The sequence below is a fragment of the Manis pentadactyla genome, chromosome 5 (genome assembly GCF_030020395.1).
Source record: "Manis pentadactyla isolate mManPen7 chromosome 5, mManPen7.hap1, whole genome shotgun sequence".
Classification (NCBI taxonomy): Eukaryota; Metazoa; Chordata; class Mammalia; order Pholidota; family Manidae; genus Manis; species Manis pentadactyla.
The window spans coordinates 19386984-19413246 of NC_080023.1; the positions used below are offsets into that span (position 1 = coordinate 19386984).

The 26263-nt window shown below is 37.1% G+C and overlaps 1 protein-coding gene and 1 pseudogene across 1 annotated transcript in view; one reads left to right on the plus strand and one right to left on the minus strand.

Annotated features, from left to right (window-relative positions):
- Nucleotides 1–24642, minus strand: part of DHX15 (DEAH-box helicase 15) — a 60978-nt gene extending 36336 nt beyond the window's left edge. The window contains exons 1-3 of the mRNA XM_036921002.2: nt 24417–24642; nt 17926–18361; nt 13574–13767 (exon numbers count right to left, since the gene is read on the minus strand). Coding sequence (XP_036776897.1) covers nt 13574–13767; nt 17926–18361; nt 24417–24487 — 701 coding nt within the window. The 5' untranslated portion in view covers nt 24488–24642. The remainder of the gene's footprint in view (nt 1–13573; nt 13768–17925; nt 18362–24416) is intronic.
- Nucleotides 6061–13560, plus strand: LOC130683771 (eukaryotic translation initiation factor 1-like; annotated as a pseudogene).
- Nucleotides 24643–26263: the final 1621 nt, after the last annotated feature.

Sequence of the window (26263 nt, forward strand, 5' to 3'; positions counted from 1 at the left end):
ATGACATGATACTGTACATAAAAAACCCTAAAGACTCCACCCCAAAACTACTAGAACTGATATCGGAATACAGCAAAGTTGCAGGATACAAAATCAACACACAGAAATCTGTGGCTTTCCTATATACTAACAATGAACCAACAGAGAGAGAAATCAGGAAAACAACTCCATTCACAATTGCATCAAAAAAAATAAAATACCTAGGAATAAACCTAACCAAAGAAGTGAAAGACTTATACTCTGAAAACTACAAGTCACTCTTAAGAGAAATTAAAGGGGACACTAACAGATGGAAACTCATGCCATGCTCGTGGCTAGGAAGAATTAATATCGTGAAAATGGCCATCCTGCCCAAAGCAATATACAGATTTGATGCAATCCCTATGAAACTACCAGCAACATTCTTCAATGAACTGGAACAAACAATTCAAAAATTCATATGGAAACACCAAAGACCCCGAATAGCCAAAGCAATCCTGAGAAAGAAGAATAAAGTAGGGGGGATCTCACTCCCCAACTTCAAGCTCTACTATACAGCCATAGTAATCAAAACAATTTGGTACTGGCACAAGAGCAGAGCCACAGACCAATGGAACAGACTAGAGAATCCAGACATTAACCCAGACATATATGGTCAATTAATATTTGATAAAGGAGCCATGGACATACAATGGCGAAATGACAGTCTCTTCAACAGGTGGTGCTGGCAAAACTGGACAGCTACATGTAGGAGAATGAAACTGGACCATTGTCTAACCCCATATACAAAAGTAAACTCAAAATGGATCAAAGACCTGAATGTAAGCCATGAAACCATTAAACTCCTGGAAGAAAACATAGGCGAAAACCTCTTAGACATAAACATGAGTGACCTCTTCTTGAACATATCTCCCCGGGCAAGGAAAACAACAGCAAAAATGAGTAAGTGGGACTATATTAAGCTGATAAGCTTCTGTACAGCAAAAGACACCATCAATAGAACAAGAAGGATCCCTACAGTATGGGAGAATATATTTGAAAATGACACATCCGATAAAGGCTTGACGTCCAGAATATATAAGGAGCTCTCACGCCTCAACAAACAAAAAACAAATAACCCAATTAAAAAATGGGCAGAGGAACTGAACAGACAGTTCTCCAAAAAAGAAATACAGATGGCCAACAGACACATGAAAAGATGCTCCACATCGCTAATTATCAGAGAAATGCAAATTAAAACTACAATGAGGTATCACCTCACACCAGTAAGGATGGCTGCCATCCAAAAGACAAACAACAACAAATGTTGGCGAGGCTGTGGAGAAAGGGGAACCCTCCTACACTGCTGGTGGGAATGTAAGTTAGTTCAACCATTGTGGAAAGCAGTATGGAGGTACATCAAAATGCTCAAAACAGACTTACCATTTGACCCAGGAATTCCACTCCTAGGAATTTACCCTAAGAATGCAGCAATCAAGTTTGAGAAAGACAGATGCACCCCTATGTTTACTGCAGCACTATTTACAATAGCCAAGAATTGGAAGCAACCTAAATGTCCATCAATAGATGAATGGATAAAGAAGATGTGGTACATATACACAATGGAATACTACTCAGCTATAAGAAAAGGGCAAATCCAATCATTTGCAGCAACATGGATGGAGCTGGAGGGTATTATGCTCAGTGAAACAAGCCAAGCGGAGAAAGAGAAATACCAAATGATTTCACTTATCTGTGGAATATAAGAACAAAGGAACAAAACAGCAGCAGAATCACAGAACTCAAGAATGGACTAACAGGTACCAAAGGGAAAGGGACTGGGGAGGATGGGTGGGTAGGGAGGGATAAGGGGGGGAGAAGTAGGGGGGTATTAAGATTAACATGCATGGGGGGGTAGGAGAAAAGGGAGGGCTGTACAACACAGAGAAGGCAAGTAGTGATTCTACAACATTTTGCTTTGCTGATGGACAGTGACTGTAAAGGGGTTTATAGGGGAGACCTGGTATAGGGGAGAGCCTAGTAAACATAATATTCGTCATGTAAGTGTAGATTAGTGATAGCAAAAAAAAAAAAAAAAAAAAAAGGGCAGTTCCTGTGTGGTAACCTCCAACGAGTTCTACACAAGGGTATAAAGGGCATATAAAAGTGTAGGCAAAGGGTCTGTTTGTGTTTATACAGAGGATCAAAGCCTAATTGGGCTACCCCGAAAATGAACTAAGATACGATATGAAAAAGAACTTCCAACATCTGCACTCTCTGGAAGACTCATGCCAGAAGATGATCATCAAAAAACCCCAACAAAGATCCACGCACTGCTACAGCTGTAGATGCACTCATCCCACCAGTTCCTGGACTTGCCATGGGAATGAGGAAGGAGATATCTAAGCTGGCCTGTGCATACAGTAAAACAACAAAATTGGACTGGATCTATACTGTTGGAACTCAACCAAGAATTTGGAGAAGTGCAAATTGTAGCGCTCCAAAGTCTTACAACTACAAACTATTTACTGTTAAAAGAACATATGGCATGTGAACAGTCCCCAGGAATGGGTTGTTTTAGTTTGTCTGATTTCTCTCAGACTGTTCAAGTTCATTTGGACAATATCCACCATATCATAGATAAGTTTTCACAAATGCCTAAGGTGCCTAACTGGTTTTCTTGGTTTCACTGGAGATGGCTGGTAATTACAGATATGCTTTGGTTATGTAACTATACTCCTATTATGTTAATGTGTGTGTGCAATTTAAGTAGTAGCTTAAAACCTATACATGCTGAAGTTACTCTACAAGAAGATATGTCAAAGAAATAATCAATCTTCCCATGTTTTCTTCCGCCTGCTACTTCTATAGCTTTTCTTCTTCCTTCCTAATTACAACCCTTAAATAGAATTCGTGCCTCATATCAAATTTACCGAGTATCATAATTCTTCCAAGTAGTAAAGATACCTCAAGACAAATGCTGGGCATAGAAGCCACAGGGCATAAATATGCAAAGAAGTAAAAAGCTAACTTTTTCAAACAATAAGGCTTCTCTCTCACTTACCAACTTCACATTTCCCTGTATGGCCCCGGAAGATGACTGGTTAGCCAGAGACGGGTAAGATTCCTCAAGGGAGGAACAACCTAAGACAGGCACAGTCGCAGGGGGGCCATCAGGTGAGAAATTGGGGATCAACAGAGGTGAGGCTTAGAACCTCACCCCCCCGTTCTGAGAGAAATCTTCTGCATACGTGGATGTTTTATTGCCCTGGTCTAGCTTGGATTAACACATAGTCTACAGGCACACACCTGATCATCTACATGTGCTCTCTTATAACACTAAACTATGTTTTCTACCTTTATCTTGTATCTACCTACCACTTCAGCATTTTATTAAAAATAATAACAATAAAGAGAGAAATGTGGTATCCACATATAAATCAAGTATAAAAACCAAATGAGTATTCATATTTGAACTGTTTATAGTTCATAATGCATGAGCAAAACCGAAAGTTTCTGTGATGACTGCCCTTGTACTGTTCACTATGTAACTTATTCATTATGTAAGAATTTGTTCTACATGTAAAAACTTGTTTGTTATGCCTCAGAAGATTGGAGACTGACAAAAATTAGGCTTGGGGTGGAATAATGATTGTGCATTGAGCATTGACTCCCCTATACAGAATTTTATTGTCGTTAACAACCATTTGATCAATAAATATGAGAGATGCCCTCACAAAAAAAAAAAAAAAGGACAGACTTCCAATGGTAAAATAAATTAGTAACCGGGATGTAATGTATAGCATAAGGAATATAGTCAAGATATTGTAACAGCCTGGTAGGGTGATAGCTGGAACCTAGAATTATGTATATAAATGTTCTACCACTGTGTTGTACACTTGAAACTCATGTAATGTAATACTGTGTGTCAACTACCCTTCAATAAAAAATAATTATTAAAAATAAAAAATAAAAAATTAAAAAAAAAAAAAATATATATATAATTGGCTAAAGTAAAAGTACACTTAAAATTCAATATCCAAAAATACAATGTACAGGGCAGAATTTAAATATATTACATTAGATGCCCTGACTTTGTGGAGTTTATTTGAAAAGTCAAATAATTCCTTGCAGAAGATTTGAATGCAACATAACCTCTATCTTTGAAGAAGCACATTTATCAACAATTTAGAGAAACTACAATGATTGTAACTTACACTGAAATTTCCTTTTACTTTCACACTATGTACAATAATTTAATTTCTGTATTGATCAAAATTTAACCAAAATGGTTTACCCCATAATGAAAAGAAAATTCACTTTTTGCACCCCACTTAAAATATATCTTAAGATGACTGTGATAAATAATAAAGGCTGAATGGAATTTCAAAAAAAAAAAAAAAAAAGAAAAGAAAAAGGCCAACCATCATAGAAAGATGGGCAATATGAACAGATATCAAATTCCATCAATCTTTTATTACTGTACATTTTTCAAATTTATCTCTGTGATTGGAATGCATTTTAAAATAGCACCTTAGAAATGACTGTCAACGAGGTAGCAATACTCCTAAAAGATTTCTGAGAAAAGCACTAGTCTCAGATTCCAAAAAGAAATACAAACAGCACATAAATACATGTATAAGATGCTCAATTTCATACAAAAGAAATGCAAATTAAAACCACAATAAAATTCCATTTCTCACAATATTAACAAAGATTTTTTTTAAGTTCACAATGCAGTGCTGGCAAGAGTAGAGACACTCCTTTGATCATACTTACTGGTCAGGGCAGATCAAATCTCTATGGAGGGTGATCTGGTAACAGCTGATAAAATTGAAACACAACTTTTGACCCAACCAATTTCACTTGTGGGGAACTCATTTCAGATATACACTTGTGCATGTGTGAAAAAATGACTCTATAGTATACAAACAAGGTTGCAAGAGGGTACTGAAGGTAGAAATATCTTTAATAGCAGAAACTGCAAAGTTGAGTGTCCCTCTATAGCATAAACTACATAGTCATTAAAAATATAAAGGCAATTTTGTATTTACTATTCTAGAATAATCTCCAAGATACAAGGTAAGAGAAGTCAACAGCCATGTCTTGAACCAACCCTGCTATAAATGCTGAAGAAGTTAATTTGTTCTGAAAATCCTAGTTACAGTGCTATTCCAATACTGCTAGCATTTTGTTACCTTTCAAATATAGGCTTTATCCTGGCATAAATATGCAAATAAATCAGAACTGTGTTTCAAAAGAATCCAAAATGTGACTCAGCTGACCCAAAGAAATTTTTGGTATCTGCTTCAAAGAGTATCTATTACAAATGACTGGTACTGTTTAATCTGAGTAATTAGATTTACTGCTTTCTGTATCACCTAGAAAAGCTTTATAGATACTTAGACATGGAGAATTACATGGAGATGAGGAATGAGTATGGAGATGAGTAGTAAACATACCCAGTGGTTAAGACTACCCCCTTGTTTCAAGACAAACCTAGGCTCAATTCCCTGCTTGCTTTTTAGTACCTAACCTTAAACAAGTTCCACTTCTCTAATGCTCCATTTGTAAAATGAGAATACTGTGGCTATTGTTTAAAGTAAACAAAATGTACATAAAGTACCTACTATATCAACTGTCAGACACTTGGCTAAGTATTCAATATAGAAGACTGGATAACAAACCTTCTTAACTTCACTAAGTTAAGACTTCACTAAGTCCTTGGGATAACAAACCTTCTTAACTTCACTAAGTTAAGACTTCACTAAGTCCTTGGGATAACCGGTAAAATAGCAGTATTTCCAGAATCTCTTGCCTGGTCTCAGTGCATCTCCATATTAATAGGTAATTACAAGGGCCAGCAAGGGCATATCTGGACGGGAGAGGTTGGATGGGGCCTCCTCTTCCACAGCTGGGTTGCAAGAGACATGGGGCAGCAGAAGTGGATTGCTTGTATGAAATAAGTGGGTTTCTCCCACTGTACTTCTCCCTTTGACTGATTTCAGGTTCCCGCTTTATTTCCCCCTTTGACTGTTTTCAGAGCCCCCAGGATACCCTCCCTACCCTTCTGGGGGGTTCTCTCACACACACACACACACACACACATACACACACACACTCGTTTGCTTCAGAAAAGCTTGATAAAGATGAGTTATAAAAACAAATTACATGTGTGAGATGAGTATAAGAGTGAAAGGGGTCTGGAATAATTCCAGAACTCCAAGAATGAATTCTCCCTAATTTTAGAAAAACATTGTGTATTTTGAAAGTGTTTGAAGTTTAAACACCTCCTTAAGAACTACCTATTTTACTGCATAATGAACTCCAATCAAAAAGGGTCCCTATTTAAGGGCCCCTCCTTAAGAACTAGCTAATTTACTGCATAATGAACTCCAAACAAAGGATCCCTATTTAAGGAAATGGTTCAGATTTAAGATCACTTAAGTTGATCATATATCAATTCACCTTAGCTTAAACTTTAGGTTTAACTTAAAACTAAAAGATGTTTAAAGTTGTTGTAAATTTTCTATTAGATTAACCCACTTCAACGAAGTCAATATAGTCACATGAGTGAGCACCTCTATTAAAGAAAAGCCTATGACATGAAAATGCCTATACAAACAGGTTTGTGCGCAGTTGATTTCTTTAAAGTCATAAGGAATCAAGACTTCTCTGAAAGCAACTATGACCAAAAAAATACTTATTTACTTTTACTTTCCCTACCATATCTATTTTTGTTTAGAGCCCCATCAGAATACTTTCTGAATGACCACAGTAAGGAACAGAAAAACGACAAGGCTAAAGCAGCCTGTACTTATGAGAACTATATTAGAAGACAGTCTAAATATAGTATAGTGATTCTATAAAACAGAGCTCTTTTCACTACTAAATATGGTGCATCTGGTATACCCTACCCATCCTTCACAAAGCCCACACTACAAAACGGCTGATTATCAAAAAAAGCAAACAATTTTTAAACAATCCCACAGTGAATTTTATTGTACTTACTCAATAGCTTCTGCTAAAGTTAACCAAATACCTTCCTCCATCAAAACAAGTTCTTCCAGTATCAGTTACTTCTGTATGCCATGGGTACACAAAAAAGAATTGATCATCTATCCTAAGTATATATAAATCAGTTTACAATGAAGTTATTTATCTCTCGGAAGTGATTTGGCTATTTTTGGATTCATCACTAAACTTAGTCTTCTTGGTGTGTCCAAAATGGCTAGTACTATATTTCTCAACTTACATAGTTCTACGTAGTACTGTATTTCTCAATTTATATAGTTCTATCAAGTTAGAAAAGCTTCATCAATCTGATCCATATGAACATGGCAGTTTAAAAAACATTTTGTTTTTCAATATTAAGATCTCCTAAGGGACAGCTTATGTGTAATTCCCTAGCACAATAGGACTTTAGATTACTATATAACCTTAACATCTATGTATACATTACATCCAGCTAAGAGAATAATGAACTACCTCCTTGGGTATAAATAGGTCACTTAAGTTAAAACAGTAAATCAGTTCAATTAGTTAAACAATAGCCTATTTCCAGAGAAGAACATGTTCTTGCCTCAATGATTCAAAATAATTTATATTTCTGCTTCCAGTATTCAACATGTGAAACCACATAACTACCCTGAAGTAGTTCAGTTTCAACTGTACATCATGCTAGATTCCTTTTGATGATGTTGTCTTTCACAAGCTGGATTTGATAGCTGCTGTGATAAAACACAAGCATAAGGCAAAAATCAATGCACTATAAAAGCGGTACCATCCAATCTGATTCCAAGGTTTAAGAAACTGTACTATTCAACTGGCACAAACATCACATAAGTAAATAATGGTGGTTAAGGGTGAAATAAAGGCTCTAGTCTTTGAGCTACCACCAAGGACTCAGCAACCTCCTCTTTGAGCCCACTGACTCCTTCCATAGGCCTTTTCCACCAAGGAAAAAGGAATCCACCGTATGTCCACTACCCAGAACTTCCACTCTTTCCATCTTTGCTGATGCAAGTAAGGGTGATAATGTGCTTCCTGCTGGCACTGAGGATTATATCCATATAAAAATTCAACAGAAAAAAAGCAGGAAGACCCTTACTGCTATCTAAGGGATCGCTGTTGATCATGATAAAAAGAAAACTAGTGAAGGCGTTTAAACAGAAACTTGCCTGCAATGGTACTGTAATTGAGCATCCAGAAAATGGAGAAGTAATTCAACTGCAAGGTGACCAGCACAAGAACACATGCCAGCTCCTGGCAGAGACAGGGCTGGCTAGCTAAGGAAGACCAGCAAAAGGTTCATGGGTGTTAAGTGCTTCTGGCTCACCAAAGCATCTAAATTTATTTGCAATGAATAGAATTTCCTTTCTGTCCCTTGTCAGAAGTTTAAAAACCTCACAGCTTGTATAATGTAACCACTTGGGGCCTTTTAACTTGGACTAGTGTTAACTCCTTCATGCAATAAGTTGAAAAGAGCCATAAAAAAATAAATAAAAATACTGGGATTTTTCCTTTATTTCAATTATGTGTGGTATCTGTTTAGAGGGCTACTAAGTTGTTAGAATGTTAACTACTTAAGTTGTTAGGACCCAACTACTAAATAAATGGAATTCTGAGTTATTACTTTAGGCCTAAGGTGCCATGAAAAAATTATTCAGACATTAAGCACTCTTTAAGCACTCTGTGAACCAGGCAGTGAGGGAACTTCTACTCTACTTAAAACCTAGCTCAGCTACCTAGATCATCTGTCTCTCTAACCCCCTCAACTCAGATGACATACCTTCTTCTCTGTGAAATCACCTATAGAATTTACGTGACACGCAAACTACTTTCCTAACTGCTTCACAGCTTACCTTCCCAACTAAGTGGGAGAGGAGCCAGTGACACCAGCACAGTTCCTTTACATATTTAATGCTCCTTTTCATTGGTAAAGGAATAAACCAAGACTTCTATAGGCTCAAGGTCAATTTGACATATCTTAGCAACACTGTTACAGAGTATGAGCAACACTAATGATACTATAATCACAACAGCACTGTATGTAGCATGATACTGGTTACAGTAAGAGCAAACTACTAAAAAAGTCACTCGGAAAGGTACCATATGGTATTTTGAATAATTTGAGTCTATATTTTAATGCATTTTTAATATCAAATAAGGACAAAAAAAAGAAGGCAAACAAAAAATATCAAGCTGCATTTGTATATCAAGCCTCCTAGTTCTTAATTGAAATGCTTACATTACCATCAGCTGCCAGAATATAGAGCTTTATTTTGGAAAACAGCTAAAATACGCATGGTATGTGTTTCAGAAGATATCTAGCCAAGCAAAAGGAATGCCTAAGAAATTAACAGGGAAAAAGTCAACTAAGTCATATTTTTTCAAAATACACTGCCCATTTGAAGGAAAAGCTCTATCACCCTTACAACAGAATTTATAGAGAGCTAGGATGAATGTGTAGGTTCCATTTACTACTTTGTAAGATGTTGGTGCTGTCACTAGAGACCCTTCTCTAGCTATTCCCTAGCAAGTACTTAAGTATAAACACAAAGGTCAAATGTAGTAACATATGCAGACTTTTAGGAAATCAAGCCTGCTTTCAATGAATTAACAAAAGTCAATAGAACTCTTAATTGTAGGGTGACAACAGTGATTTCTTTTAGTCTGTCTAATAGGAACTGCTTAAGTGGTAAATAAGCATATTTATTCTTTATTATCACCCCTAAAGATCTAGTAAAACTACCTTTATTTAACTTCAGTGCTACACTTGAATTAGAACTATGCCTACCGTATCACATGTTCAGTAACTGTATAATTAATGGTCTTTAAAGAACAAACCTATTTCTACATCTTACCTCCAGCCCTAAAAGAACATCTGGATTCATTCATTCATTTCATTGTGACAAGTAATGTCAAGGCTTAATTCAAGTTAAAACCCCCAAATTGTAATTGAATTGCTATGTTAAAAGGAACTTTTTAAGTCCCCTTCTAATTAACTGGGCTAACTGGTTAATAAGATCCAGTGATTTCTCAAACTAGAAATCTATTACCATCATCAGCAACAGCAGGAGTAGAAATGTTGACTTAGCACTTGCTGTGCAATAGGAATTACTCTAAGGGCTGTACACAAATTTACTTATGTGGTCTCAGAACAACCTTTCCAGGCAGTTATTACTAACAGCTCTATTCTTCTGAATAGTACCAAGCACTAAGCACAGGGAGGTTAGTTAATGTCCAAGATCAGTTATTAAGTGGCAGAGCTAGGATACAACTCAGGCAATGTGACCCTAGAAATCTGTGCTCTAGAGTCAATTTCCTTTGATTCTCTTCTCAAGTGATTTGTTTTAAAATAAGGTCTTGTTGGAAACCTGCTCTGGAATCTCAAAGCAGTCCTTTAGGTGGTGCCTCAAACTTGTTTCCTGGGACCCCAAAGAATCCGCTATGGCAATTCCTGCTAAATCCTCCCCAGTGTCAACAAGCTGTAGAAGCAAGCTCCTTACTGTAGCAGTGTTTGTACTAGGTTCTTAAATCTGTTAAGTATTTCTGGATTCTCTTTTGTCTTCTTGCTTAGATCACCTTTTGGAGATTAAAATATTCTCCAAGTTTCCAGTCCATACTTGTTGAGTAGCATTTTTTTGGCTAGTTTGTTCAAAACTTCTCTCTCAAGCTTCACAAGGGATTTACGAAATCTTGAAACCCAAACTGTTGTTCATTTTCTCCCTATCAACTCAATTACAGATTTCAACTATGCCACATACAATCCAAGTACATAGATATACACAAACACTGTTCCCAAAGAGTTTATGCTTTCATCAGGCAAGAGATAGAAACAAATCTTTGATCATTCATACTGTCCACAAAACAGTCCTATAACTTTACCAGTGATCCTATAACTTTGCCAGTGATCTGGCACAGAAATGCTTACACAAATCAGGTATTTTTAATGTAAACTACAGACAGTGCCTTCTCGAGTAAAAGGAATGATTTTTTTCTTTTCAGAAAGTTTTAAAATATGCTGTTTCATCTGCCTAGAAAGCGCTGCTCCCTCTACCCCAATCCCTGCTCTGCAAACCATTATTTTCAATTCAGAGCTTGACTTAAAATTCTACCTTCTCTTTTCCATTCTAAATTGACTTCTCAATTTATGTTTTCATATAAATTCTAATATTCTTTCAAAAGCCTAATCACAATTTGGAGTTTTATATTTATTTATTTGCTTTTGGGGACAGGGACCAGATTTTCTTTTTACTCCTATACATATAGCACTGCCCAACACACAGAAAGTACTCAATTATTATCTGACTGAATGGCTAAGAGTTTATATATGTAAATTACTAGATTTCCTAAGTACCGAATTACATCAGTTATTTTGCAGTTTGGTGGGGGGAAAAACCTAAAGGGAAACATCCAGAGGACCAGAATCTTCAGAAGTTTATCTTCTTTACCATCCTTCTCAAAGTGAAAACTAAGGCTATATAGCAGATACACAGACAGGCATTTTACATCTACATATGCAAACAACTGATGGAGGGTACTGACAGTTGTCTGATGTATATCCACTTTTCTTTCCCAACTAATTATGCACCTAATCCTCATTAAGTTAAGGCTTTAGCTGTTTTTAACATCTGTGTTCTCAAGAAATGAGTTGATAGATACTAAATAAAATATAACTAGGGATTCATAAAAATGCATTCAATAAACCATTCCCATTAGTCAAAACTACCACTAGCCCCATATTATTAAGTACAATTTAATATCCCTTAAATACAGTACTAGGTTAGCTTCTAGCTCTTCATACAAGATTCTAGAAGAAATCTCAGTAAGCTTACTCTGTCCAGAATTAAGCTTAAAAAAAAAATGTTTAGCAATAGCCTTTGGGAACCACTCCACGGAAAACATCATAATGCCAGAAACACTTTCATTTTTAGCTATTAAATCTATTTCTGTTACCTGTCACTCCCTATTAACTGAACCAAAACCTTTCATAGGCATAAATCTTTTGAAAGACTACCACTTCTACTACACACACATATACACTCTCTGCCCAGTATCGCATATAACTTTCTCATCTCCCAATTTCCAAATTCTGTTCTCCCTGCTCAATTGTGGCTTACCAAGAAAAATTCAATGCACACTAAATCAAATGTCTGAATTGTATTTCTCCTAAAGATGGGTAAAACCTGCCCTTTATTATCAAGTCCTTGAAAATTACCTGCATTTTAAAATATTAGTATAAAATCATAAGTTATGCTTTTATGTAATTCTTGTCAATTACCCTGTACTTAAAAATAATCACTAATGTAATTAGCACTAAACTAAAGATTATTCAATCAAGACAAAGTTTTAAGCCAAAAACATGCCTCATAAATTTGACTTAAGTAAATACTTAAGTCCAACTGCTATTAAAAATAACACTGAATTCTTTAATTTGAATAGAAGTATATAAAATAGTATATTTTCAATACAATGAAACATACTATCAAAGAAACTAGAAAAAACTGACATGAAACTTGAAGTAACTGGATGTTTTGACTAAGGAAATATTTAAAGTTGTGATAGCAGAGTTGTACCTTACGAAATCTTATCTTTGTAAGATATACACTAAAATATTTACAAATAAAAGCATATGTTATCTAGGATTTGCTTCAAACTACATGGGACAGGGAAAAGGTAAGGATATGGGTAAAACAAGATTGGCTCCAACTGAAGATGCGTGATAAATAAATGGGAGTTCGTTGTACTATTGTAGATCAGTATACATTTGAAAATTTCTATGAAATACATAGTTTTTCCCTATTAGCACTGCATATATCTCTGCTATCAGAGACTCCTATCACTGCCTATATAGCATTTTGTTCCAAAATTGTCTTTTAAAAACCTCAAGGAAAAAATTGCATCATTACAAAGAAATCATTCTTAAAAAATGATCTAAATGTCACATATATACAGAATAAACAGAAGCAGCAAAAAGAAGATATCCAAAAGAATTACCATCAGGGCACATACATCACTACTTACACAGAATGCAAACACAAGATGAACATAAAAAATTAGGGAAGTTAAATAAAACGTTAGAAAGAACCTCAATAAGGTAGTCAGTCATGTGTAACATAACTATAATGAAGAACAAGGACTTTGAGGAGACTCAAAGACTGTATTACAGAAAAGACTACTTTTTACTCATATCATATGCTCTGTAAAAGCTGTATAATTAACATTAAAAGCCCTCTCCCCCAAATCATATCCCATCCCACACATAAGTCATATCCCATCCCACACAACATTCTTTCTAAAAGTAACTGTCTTTTACTAAGATATTATCACTTTACTTTTCTACCACATTTAAATGACATAACATTTCACTTAAGATACAGCACCAACTAAAACCTGACCTTTGAACTTCAATGCCTACTGAATATATTATATGTATTAACTTACCAGAAAAAGAACCCATATTAAAAAGTCATCTAGTAAGACTAAAGAGGTCTTCTCTGGACTATTCTAAATTTGGATGACTTGAGACTCCACTAGCAAAGCCCCCTATCTAGTGGAAGAAGACTATAAGCAGAGAAAGGAAGCACCCTTTTTTGAAGATAGTACTTACTTAAGAATGGTTTTTGCACTACTGCAGTCTTCAAATCGAATGGAGTAACCAACTTCCTGGCCCAACATTACATCCATTTCATCAGCGACTCTCTGAGCCACACTCATTGCAGCCACTCTCCTGGGCTGGGTACAGGCAACTCCTCTCTTGGGTCCTGGTAATGATCGCATGTACTCCACACACCACTGTGGAATCTACCAAATAATTTCACATTTAAATTAATTCTACTCTGCCTGCACATCAGGTATATTTAACATCAAGTATTTTATTCATTCTAATAATTTAAAACAAAATTCAACCAGGCATACCACAGGTTACTGTTTTTGACTCAAACTTGTAATAGCATGGGCCCTCCAAGCCAAGGAACTATCATGTGTAACACTGATGTGACAGTGTACTTCTGAGTGGGCTAGGTCCACGGGGGCTGTGCTGAATATGCTCTAAAGTGTCAGTTGTCCCATCATTAATCATTTCTTTATGTACAGGAAAAAAAAATACAACTTATAAAAAATTGTACCTTTAACAAATGTTATTTTCCAAAAAATATTCTAAAAAACTATAACTTAAATCCCTACACAATTCGAATTACAAAATGCAGGTAAAAGCAGAAATCATATACTCTTGTAGTTATAAAGCTGTATCTTTTAATAAAATTCAAATTTGATTTGTAAGCCAGTAGACTAAATCCTATCCTCCACCCTCCCCTCAGGAGATTTATACAAAATGGCAACACCTTATATGTCATCTTAAAAGTTACTTTTAGTAACTCAATCTAAAATTCAACAGAACCTAAAGAAGCAGCAGCATTTCCCTGAAGAAGGGCAGCCAAGGGGGAAGGAAGGAAAAAGGCCAACAAGCCAAGCTTCCTCCATTGGAGGCCACGATGACAGTGCATTCCTCCCTGCTCCACTATCAACAGAAGCTAATAGAGCCTCTTAATTTCATAGTTTTCCTCCACTCTTTCACCTCCAAAAAAAAAACTACAGGAAAAATACATGTGTCCACTACATTAAATAGGACTCCACTGTTCCAAGGAGGGCATGATGAGCCTCCAGCAAAGCCTCCAAAAGCCTATCACATAATGCTACAGGAAATGCATTTTTGTTTTTTTGATACACAGCATTTTTATACAGTGTACCTGAAAAAAAACGGTTGCTGTACTACTACATTTTAGTTAGGTTATTTCTGTACTTTTGGTATTACTTAACACTGGCAATTACATGAAAGAGGAGGAGGTCACTGATTATGCTGCTTCTTCTAGGAACTTAAATGTACCCCTTTAAAGGACTGAAAATGAACAAAAATACTAAACTGAAAGAGAAGGGTCTGCAAAACCACAAACCAAAGTTTAATAGTTTCCCAGCAAAACCTTATATATGTATCTTCACTGCAGCAAGACTCAAAAGAAGACAAGAAGTACTTTGTAAGACCAATCAAAATGAAATTCAAAGAACATTCACTGGTCAATTCAAACTATTTAAAACTCATTTAGTGTTCTCAAGGCAAGAGTGTTCACAGATTTTTTTAACTCACTCCAGTAGAATGAACAGCACATTCCCACTTTAAAAAAAAGATATTAAAATGAAAAACTGTTAAAATATTTATTAATTCATAACAATAAAAATCCATTGTACACACATACACATTTTCTCTGAAAAATACCTATATCTTTCAAATAAAAAAAATTGAGGAACTGTTTAACATTTTCACATATTTCTAATAGCTGCCTTAATAGAAGACAGCTGGATTCTCTAATCTGCTTCTATTTTGAATGTGTTACAATATTTTTGCTTTATCTGAAGTATACAAATAAAATTCTATGACCTTTGTGAAAGGGTTTCAGGAACTTTCGAGGGTTTCCAGACAATATTTAGAGAGCCACTCAGTCAACCCATCTATTCATATTTCTAAGAATAGCATTAAGAAGGGAAGTAGGTGCTGAAATATCTAGGCTACTGACTTGTTCAAACCAGCTATTCCTTTTTTTAAGCCTCTTCCCTTCCTCCATTGGAGGCCATCTTCCTAAAAATGGATCCTCAGCCCTCTACTCTTGTTTTTCTATCCTTTACTCTCCAGAGTTAACTCCCTTTACAGAATCAAAATCTTGTTATGACTTTCTACGTAGTCTATCATCAACATTTCCACTCAAAAGGACATTTACATAAAAATCCTTGTCATTCCCCTACAACTTAAAAGCTCTGATGGCTCCCCAATCTATAGCAAGATACATTAAGGTCCAACCTACTGTTCCCATCTCACCTGCCTCACTTCCCTCTTCATACACACCCTATACTCTCACCTTGTACTCTAGAACTTGTGGCCCTTTACTCACCCTATCCCTCTGGCTGAACTAGCCTCAGTTTCTTATATACGGATATAGTATGCACATACCGAGTTGCAATATGAAAGGTCTTTACTGTGAGTCTTGGTCAAAATTAAAATCATTAGATTTAGAGAATTTATTTCTGATAGGCACAAAAAGATAACCAAAAAGTGGCTGACTCCTTCCTCTTGACAGTTTTGAGTCCAAGTTTAAAAAGAGTATGCAAAAAGCATTTCAGTGCAATTCAATATTTTAACTGTTCAGTTTCCGTTTGAATATCCTGAATGCTCTGCAATCCTAAATATGTAAAATAAAAAAGAAACAAACCTTCAACTGAACAAAAACTTAGCAAAAAAATCACCTACCTCCTTGACTTTCTTCTACACTAACTGCTACTAAATAAACTCAGTTCTGAATCTGAATGTTTAAGACCACAGAACAGCAGAAATGAAGTATAAGTTTGGCTATGAGGTACAGGGACAAAGTTTTAAATACTGAGCTCACCTAAATCTATATGTAACCAATAGCAACTCACTTAGCCTAAGAAGCTCATAAATCTAAGCCTTATTTTGCTCATCTGTAAAATCCTGATATACTTAAACGACATAATACATACAAAGTACACAGCACCTGGCATTACCCAAATGTTAATTAACTGAGTACTGGCAATATTATGTAAACTAAATAAACCAGTAGAAATAATTCCTTAAAATACTATGATATGAGTAAGCTTAGTTACATCTTTCCATGTATTTAAATTTTTCTAAATTAATAAAAATAAACCAATAGTTTCAGTTCCTAATATCAACACTAAGCTTTCCTTCACTTAAAAACTGTATTCACTAAGCTGTCTTTAAATAAAATCTTCCTATTTTGGTTGCTTTTGCAGCTTTCAAAATGTCTTCAGGAAAAACTCAAATTGATAGGTGGCATACATAATTTTAAAAAGGTAACTTGTATATGCAATATGCTCAGTTATAAACATCATCACAGGTACACATGGAAAACAGGCCAGTAGGAAATACTACAAACTAATAATTACTTCTGTGCAGTAAGCTGAGTAGTCTCAAATTCATTTCATCACTTTCCTGAATTTTCCAAATTTTCTACAATGGCCAGGGGCTGCTACTTTGTAATCTCCAAGAAATCTTTAACTGATGGGTCAGGCTCAAGAGTATGAAAATATGGTTAACCACACTCACAGAAACACAATGTAAACTAAAAATTACACTGAAATACAATTTTTTCAGCTAGGTTTGTAAAAATTCAAGTTCAGTAGTACACTCTAACGGTTTCCCACTTAGGCTCTCACAAAACGCTCATGGAAGGTATGTTCTATATAAAAGACTACTTGGCTGTTGTGTATCACAACTATAAGCACTGCTCTGACCCAGCAATATCCACCTCTGGGAATTTATCCTGCAGATATACTTGCCCAGGCAAAGCAACCATTAGAAGCAGCCTAGCTGTCTATAACAGGCACCCAGGAAATTAAGAGCTTATCCATGTCTGAGAAAAATATCCTATTAAAACAATACTAACAAGATGCTAGTGTTTAGTTCTGTGTGTGTAAAACTAGATGATGGAAGGTCACGAGAAAAGAGACTCTTTAAGTAATATTCACATGGCTCAAAAACAATTATAAATAAAAAATTTAAAAGCCAAAGCAAAGAAACAAAAAGAATGATGAAAACAAAAACCACTCCAGTGGTTCAGATCACTCCACCCAAACACTGGAAAATGTACCTCCAAAATCAAAGTGGGTGGGAGAGCGTCACTCTACCATACTTAACAGTAACAAAACTGGAAAAACAGCACTCCTATTTTTCCTTACAGACTCAGGAAAATAGGTACTCCCTAGAGTACTCCCACTCTGTAAGTCACTAAAAAGGGCTGAACATCCAAGCAGCTAGCTACTTTTCAAGACATTTTACCACACAGAAAACAGTAATGACACCAGGATTACACAAACAACAATCAGTAAATTTAAACATTAATAAAATAAGTACTGTGGTACACAATAACTCACCTGTGTTGTTTTACCAGACCCAGTCTCACCAACCAGTACAAAGGACTGATGTCTAACCAGAATATCTGTAAACCTATCCTTGTATTCCCACACAGGGAGCTGAAGTCGTTTCTTTAGAATATCATAGTATCGAGGAGTATGGGGTAAGTTGGTAAATGGGTTAATGCACTGTGGAAGTGATGTGTGCCCTGTATGCCCTGTGTGTGCTGAATGAGCAGAATGTGTTGAATGTGTTGAATGTGCAGAGTGGGTTGAGTGAGCTGAATGGGAAGCTTTTAAAGGTGGTAATCCAGCACTGATAAGCATAGCATTAGTTGAAGCTCTCAATTCCTTCTCCTTTTCTTTCTCCCTCTCCCGCTCTCTATCTCCTCTATCACGTTCTCGGTCTCGATCTTTAGACCGATCTTCACGATCCCGGTCACGATCACGATCCTTCCTAAAAATAAAAATTTAGAATTGAGATTCTGAATTTTATGCAAGATGTTCATGGCAGCATTACAGTCACAAAGTAAATGTCCAACAACCAAATGAATAAATCAACACAAAGCTCAATGAATTATGTAACAGAAATAATAAAAAAAAACTTTCAATCAAGGATTTTCCTTGCCTCACCCATAAACATCTTTCCCTTCCATAATGATGCCTCAAATTCTGTTAAGGGACAGCCTTTTCCTGTAAGCGTTAGCCATCAATTGAGGTAACACAAGAACTCAGTCTTCTGCAAGTAAAATTCCTTCCTAACTTGGCAGAGGTTAAAGACTGAGGGTGGGGAAAAGGTAGGGCCAAATCAGGCGAAAAGAGGATGGCATCACAATCTTTCCCCAGATTCTCCTTCAAGTTACATGAAAAGATCTTTTTTGGTACTGAAAGTATGTTCAAAATTTAGCAAGAACACTACTTCTGGACACAAAGACAATTCCCACTTCACATTATATAATACAAATATGACTTAAAAGGTTGTAGGGGAGTTTGTTTTCTTAAGTTCTACTTTCCCACTTTTCCAATTTTGTTCACTATATTACTCTACAAGAAAAACTAAAACTTCTTTTGTTTTCATTGTTTACACTTACACAATAGCTTTAAAATAGTTCTAGCAAAACACTGAAAGTGCTTTGTAAAGCCTCTGTATACTTTCATCATCCATAAAATGAAATATAAAACATAACCCATTAAAAATAAGCTTCATTGAACACTATCAAGTTGTTTAAAATGTTAAAATTACGCAGATGGCCACTATATCAAATGATACCAATTTTAAGTGGTCAATTCTAGTACTGACTTCCACTAGAGATGATCCCTAATACAATGATAATTTAAAAATAATCTATGCTTATTCATTCTACTAATCCAGTGTACTTCAACCAAGTCCTATAGCAGACAAACTTGCCATAAAGTGTTTGGACCCAGACTTGAAATAGTAAGACTAAACAGAGCTTTGACACAGCCACTAAACATGTCATTGTTCCTTATCCATAACACACAAAAGACATACAAATACCCCATGCCCCAATTACCAGGAGCAGAGTAGAGAAGGTCATTCATTCTCTACAGGAGTACATCAGCAAGGTAATAATAACTCCCCCTCTCCACAGAAGAATTCAGATAAATGCTAAATCTAGTATGAGATAGGATGGTTCCCCACTGATCAAAACTATAAGCTGACCAGTTCTATTTGATCTTGTCCTTCCTAAGATATTATTCTGTAGAAATTTAAAGAGATAGAAAGCCTTATTATATATACATACTTTTCATATATATATATACTTTTAAAATATATATCCACATGTATACATTTATATGTATCATCACTTTATGTATATATAAAAAATGGGTTTCCCCTCTATCTCAATGTTCATCTTCTACAGAATCACAAGACATACAAGCTAGGATTAAAGCACTCATCCCAATTAGGGGAACTCAATGGAAAAAGAACCCAAAGGATAACCTAATAAACACACAAAATGAAGTCTCACAACTCACTTGGGCTTCTTGACCTACCTCTGAACTATGCTGTCAACCATCCTTTCTTTGTTTCTTTCATTCTGCCTCTGGTCTAAGGTGCTCATTAATAGAGTATTTATATTGCCCCCACATGTGGGTGAGAAACAGTTTATAATAGGGGACATAGAAATGTAAATGTGTCCACAAGCACAGCAGCCACCAATGGTTCAAAGACTGGATATCTTAAAGATCACAGAACATAAAAGAACCCTTAAAGAACATCTAGTTTAAACAAAAAGGATTCATGTTTCTAGTACTCTGGTGGCAGACAGGGGCAAAAAACAAAGTTAAATGAACTCCTCTTGTACTTCTGGCCCAGTACCAGGCTGAATCATGAACCTAATATTCCAAGAGACATGAAATATGGGGGATGGAGAATGAAGGATGAAGAAAATTACATACCACCTTGCTTTGTTACAGTAATGCCTATACTGACATTTTTCAAGGGCCTACTTCATCAGAAATTTTATTACCAAAAATAATACAGCATAAGCAGCATAAAATATATTCTGAGGACCCACAGGTTAACTGCTGGCCAATAAATAGGGTAAGTGATGTAAGAGTAAAAGGAGCACTGAGATCATAGTTACACAACCACTGGCAAGGTGTAAGCCTCAATTTAACTAACTTGCAAAGTGAAAAGTTTTAAAAAAGTAATCTCTTAGATTAAAATAAGAAAGCAACAGGAAGAACACAGAACGCAAATTTAATCACCTTGAAATGCTGCCTATGAATCAAACTATCTACCTTCAGTGGCGGAGACAGGATAAAAATAAAATGTCAGTTAAGGGGGGACTCAAATCCACTGCTTCAGAAACATGTGTAGACTATTGCACATATCCATGTTTTCTTTTTTTAAACAGGCACTTCTATTATAAAGGAATTTTAGTGTTAAAAAGATTTACTAATTGAGATACATCACTCGAAAATTGCATCTTCAAAACAGTACTCTACGAGTATTATTACTCACTTAGCCAGGGGAAGATAGAATGTGACTGTTGAGCATGTGGTTCTGTACTCCTGTTTCAGTTAATCCTGGCTCAGCACTTAAGCTAACTATATGACCAGTCACTTTGTGCCTTATCTATAAAATGTGGCTATTCATATATTTTGTGAGAGTACTGAAAGGACTACATGAGTAAATAAATATACATAATGTGCATAAAGAAGTGCCTAGAACATAATAACTGCCCAATAAATCCATTATCATTAAAGTTATTTTTAAATGTACATCACGTTAAAGTTCTACATGAAACAACAGGAACTACAGTACTGTTAATGAAGGTGTAAACTGGTCATCAAACTCAAGAGTATTTTAAATAATCACTGCTTTTTATCTGGCAATCTCACTTTCAGGAACTTCTAAGGATGTTTAGTGTGCAAATACATATACATAAGGATGTTCACATTTTTCACATAAAATAATGAAGACTGGGAAACTACCTAGATATCAACGAACAAGGAAGTTATTAAATAAGTTATAATACCCCTTTACAAGTGGACTACTATACACTCAAGGAAAAGGATTACACTTATCTATTCTACAGTTTAGGACTATTTCTGAGTGAATAAAAAACCCAAAACGAAATAACACATACTGAAAAGACCCATTAAATATTATAGTTCACATTTTTAAATAAGTATTAGAGATCTAAAAACTCTTGGGATTAAAGATGGGAATGAAGATTTCAGGGAAGTTTTGCTTTTTTCTTCCTATTTTTATGTATGGACACTTCTTGTGTTCCCTGGAGCAAGTTACTTAACCTTATTTACATCATAGGATTGTAGTTACAATGTGCTTATACATATAAAGCAGTTAGAATAGTTTGGGAGCAAAGCATGTACTCTACATTTTATCTTATTACTGGTATATTTGTTTCACTTTTTTAGTTAACAGGAAAAGCTCCTACCAAATATCAGAAACTAACATCAAAGTGAAAAATGTCTTTATTTTCAAAGTTTTTCCATATGTCAACAGTAAATTATTTTTGGCAGTAATTTTATACAAAAAGTTTTGTGGGAAAATGGAGAGCAAGATGTAACAGAAACTTTAACTTCTCTACCTAACACCACAAGTAAAATACACCAGGAGTAAATAAAGCCATATATAGTGTGGGAGCTTGAATCTGAGTAACATTTTCAACTGAAGTATCTTCCTTCTCAGTATTGGGGTAATGGAGTATTTTCAGCAGTGGAGTGCATAGACTACAAGTCCACACTGTCTCAGATAAAAACACTTGCTAACTATCAGGGTTTTAAAAAAATCCACAAGACTGCAGGGCAGTCCACAGAAGTTGACTTTAAATTATCATACCAAAAAAAACCGCAAAACACCAAATACTATTAACTCACTGCTAAAAAAATTTATTCTATTAGAAGTGACATACAAGTATACAAACTTCCCTCCAGTTTATCTCAACTTGGGCTTTATTCCAAAGATGAACTCTCCTTTACCTACAGGTGTCATATAATATTCAAGAAAATCGCAAGATCACCAGCGCTGACCTAAAATGTCCACACTTTTACTAAGTATATCTTTTTTGCAACAGAAAGCGAGCAACCCCACATTTATCATGGGACCATTAATCCCAAGAAAAGCATTTGAATAGCAGACTAACACAAATATGAGTATGTGAATTCATTTCCTCCCAGTATATTTGTTTCAATCCGAACAACTGTGAGAAACATCAGTTGCATCTTAGCCAGATGACAAGCAATTTATTTTTGCTTCACAGGAACCAAGTGTTCCCTAGTTTATGAACACATTATAAATGTCATCAAAAATAGGCTGTAATGACTCCTGACTATAGTTATAGTCTGTACACGGTACTGGGAAAAGGGGTGAAGAGTCAAAATGAAAAGATCAAGGTTCTAGATCCAGCTGTAAACTGTGTAAGGTCGCACAAGCCACCTTAACAATTCTGGGTCTCCCTTGAATGGAGTTGATTTTACTCTCCTTAAAGTCATTCCCAGCACTAAGGAGTCTGCCTTGTGGATCAAACGAATTAAAGTTTTGTTGGGGGTGGGGGAAACAGCCTAAAAAGAGAGAAAACAAATGTCTAACGTTATAAATTTAAAAATTCACAAGATTAAAATGCTACATCCCTCTGCATTCCATACTGAAAACACGGGAAGATATCACAAAGTATAACCTCCTGGCTTTTACTCCCCAGACATTACAGATACCTGGAAGTCAATCCAAATGAAAGACTTCGGGAAAACAAAAATTCGCCTAAGTAATACAGATGACTTCACACAGTCATTCTGTACACTTGTGTACACACACACACACACACACACACACACACACACTAAAATGATTAAATTATACTAAGTATTGGAATATTCATACTTTCCGTTTTTGCCTAAATTATCCAAATAAGTCCCTACACTTTAGGAATGACAACACACTGGACCAAAAAAAAAAAATGATCCTGATGCAATTACTTAAGTCAATTATTAAATTCCTCTGTACCTTTTAGGAAAAGATAAGAGAAAGGAATCTGAAATACCATGACTCTGTATTTCAACTCCCAAACCTCCCCATGAGTGACATTTTGCCATAAATACTAAATAAATTTTTAAGTGTCTTCATGGTTCAAAAGCTCCTTGTGAAGGAGGGCGGGGGTGGGAGAGAGGATAGAAAACAATAACTTACTGGAAAAAAAGAATGTCCTCTAATTCCTATCCCAGAGATACAAACGCCCAATAACCACTGTTTAAGCAGGAAATAAAGGAGATGGCGGGAGCGCAGCCAGAGAGCGGAAGTTTGCCTAGTGTCTACTTTGAAGTGTTTGAATGGACCGAGGCACGCGCTCTCCCGCCAAACTATAAACTCAGCGGCTCCAAACCAGCAGCCTTCAAGTTCACCAGGTATACTCCACATTTTCTTTCCTCCCGGCAGGCCCTCTACTCCCCTTTCTCCCGAGAACTCCTCGCAAGCACGTCTCACTCAACTCCAGCCACCCCCATCCCAGCCTACACTAGAATCCACGCGCCTCTCTCACTTTCCGATCCCCGCCTGTCCGCTTGCTCAGCACCCAGTCGCCCTGCCAGACCCCCTACCTGGCCCCGCTGCCTGAGAAGTACCTGGTGCCCTTGGAAGGAAATAACTCTCGCCGCGCCCTCCCCCACGATCTCGCCAGCTCCGGGCCTTAACCGGGAACCCAGGCCACGAGGTCCACGGTTCGCACTCGCCTGCTCGCCTAGAAGTGATTCTCGCATGGCTCGGCCAGAGGAGGAGGCGCCCTCGTGGCCACGACAGGCCTCTCCACCCTCTCGACTGGGCCGGGCGGCGGCCGCGCCACACACATCTCCCCGCGCCCTTGCCGGGCCCAACGCCTGGAGCTGCGCCGCTTTCCCCGATCGGCCGCTAGCGAGCCGAGCCCAGAGGCAAACAAAGGGTCGGGCTTCCAGCCGGCACTGGCCCGCTCCCCGCCGGGATCCCAACAAAGCCCAAGCCGCTGCCTCGCGCCCCCGGCCTGGCTTACCCATCGGTCCCCGCACGCTTCTTGCCGGAGGGGTAATCCTCCCCGAGGTCCAACCGGTGCCGCTTGGACATCTTCGGACTCTGCGAACTGGCGGTTACGCAGGAAGAAAAAAAAGAAGATAGCGGCTGTATCCGCGCAGTAGAGGGCAGCTACTTAACTCTGGAGGACCCCCCCCGACCCCTCCCGCTACAACAGCCTTCACCGTGCGGCCGGAACCAGGAGCTAAAATGGCGGCGGCGACGAGGGCTGGGCCAGCGCGCACGCTCCCGCAGCGTGCTGTGCGTGCGTGCGCGCGCTCGCACAGGAGGCGGGAACTTCTGGCCCGCCCGCCGGCTCGTTGGCCTGCCCTTAACGCCCGCTTACAAGCTTCGTCTTCCAGGCGCCTTCTGACTTTTGTGTGGCTGGCGGTTCTGGAGTGGTCATCACCTTTGACCTTCACATCCCTCTGTTTTAGGATATTGAGAGAGGGGTAAGTCTATCCTAGTTAGGAAATTCTATCCATCTTTATTACCCTGGCTTTAGGGAAATCTGAGCTCAAGAGAGGCTGAGAAACTAATCAAGATCATACAGCTAATAAAGGGCAGGGCCAGGACTGGAACACAATTATGTTATGACTCCAGATCTAGAATTTGCAGCCACTAATCAGACACTTAAAACTGCAGTAAGGAAACTGAGTTGAGATAATGTCAAGAGTTACCAGGATCAATTTTGCCCTTTTTTTACTCAGCACAGAGAACACAGATTAAACCTATAAATATTTTTTAGTGTGATAGAGAAATTGGCAGTAAGGGTATAATTAGCTTTTTTTTTCCTCTGTGTCTATAACGTGCTTTCATAGTATTAGCCCTGCCTCTCTCCTCATTCTTACTGTAACCCTGCAAGTTAGATGTTATTTATAGATGTGGATGCTAGGCAGAGGGAGGTTAAAGTCACACAGCCATTAGTGCTGTCCCTAAAGCCTTAGCAAATTGTTGGGTAAAATGACTTACGACTTCTATGGATCTCTCTCCCTAGAGCCTTTCTGCTTGCTCTGTTGCATTCGCTTCCCGCCCAAAAATGCACACACACACTCTCACAGAAAGATAGGTGGACCAACCCAAGCCAGGGTAGTTTATGAAATGGCTATTTGGATGCCCTTTAAGACCCTTACTCAGATTCTTATCAGATCCTCACAACTGCAATCGTTAAGGTTAAATACAAACTTTAATACTCCAACTGACAAAGAGGGTTTTAATTTTTGTACTAAGTCCACATTCCTAAATCAGCACAAAGAAAAGTGAGTATCTTCACTTATAAAATATTCAGTACAACTTTCTACCGTAAATGTACATCAACAGTGTATTGTCTCTTGTCAGAAATCACGGTTTATAATCACTGAATTGTAAATCTGGAAAAGTCTTTCCAGCTTTTTTCTCTTCCTGCTTCATTTTACAAATGAGGTAACCTGAACTCATTCACACAGCCAGTCAGTCTCAAAATAAGAATTAAAATCCAAATCTCACTCTATTCCAGTTTCTGCTTCCCAGTTTGAGGGCTACTAATAAAGAACTTTAAAATTTTGAAAAAATATTGGGAGAAAAATGTTAGAATTCTACCTGCAGAAGTCTCCCACCTTAAGAGATGCCAGCTTCTCATAAAAGTGCAAGGAGACATGATAAAGAAGGAACTTAGAATCAAGATGATGAGATTTCTTCATTGGGCCCAGGGAACAGAAAACCTTATCAATTTTGTTATAACCTGAGTGACTGAAAAAAGGCCATATTTACCAAAAGATAGTAGTCTTTCTAGAATCTATGATAAGGAGAACAAAGGGCCAGAATCTGCCAGGATGGTCATGCCCTCTGGGA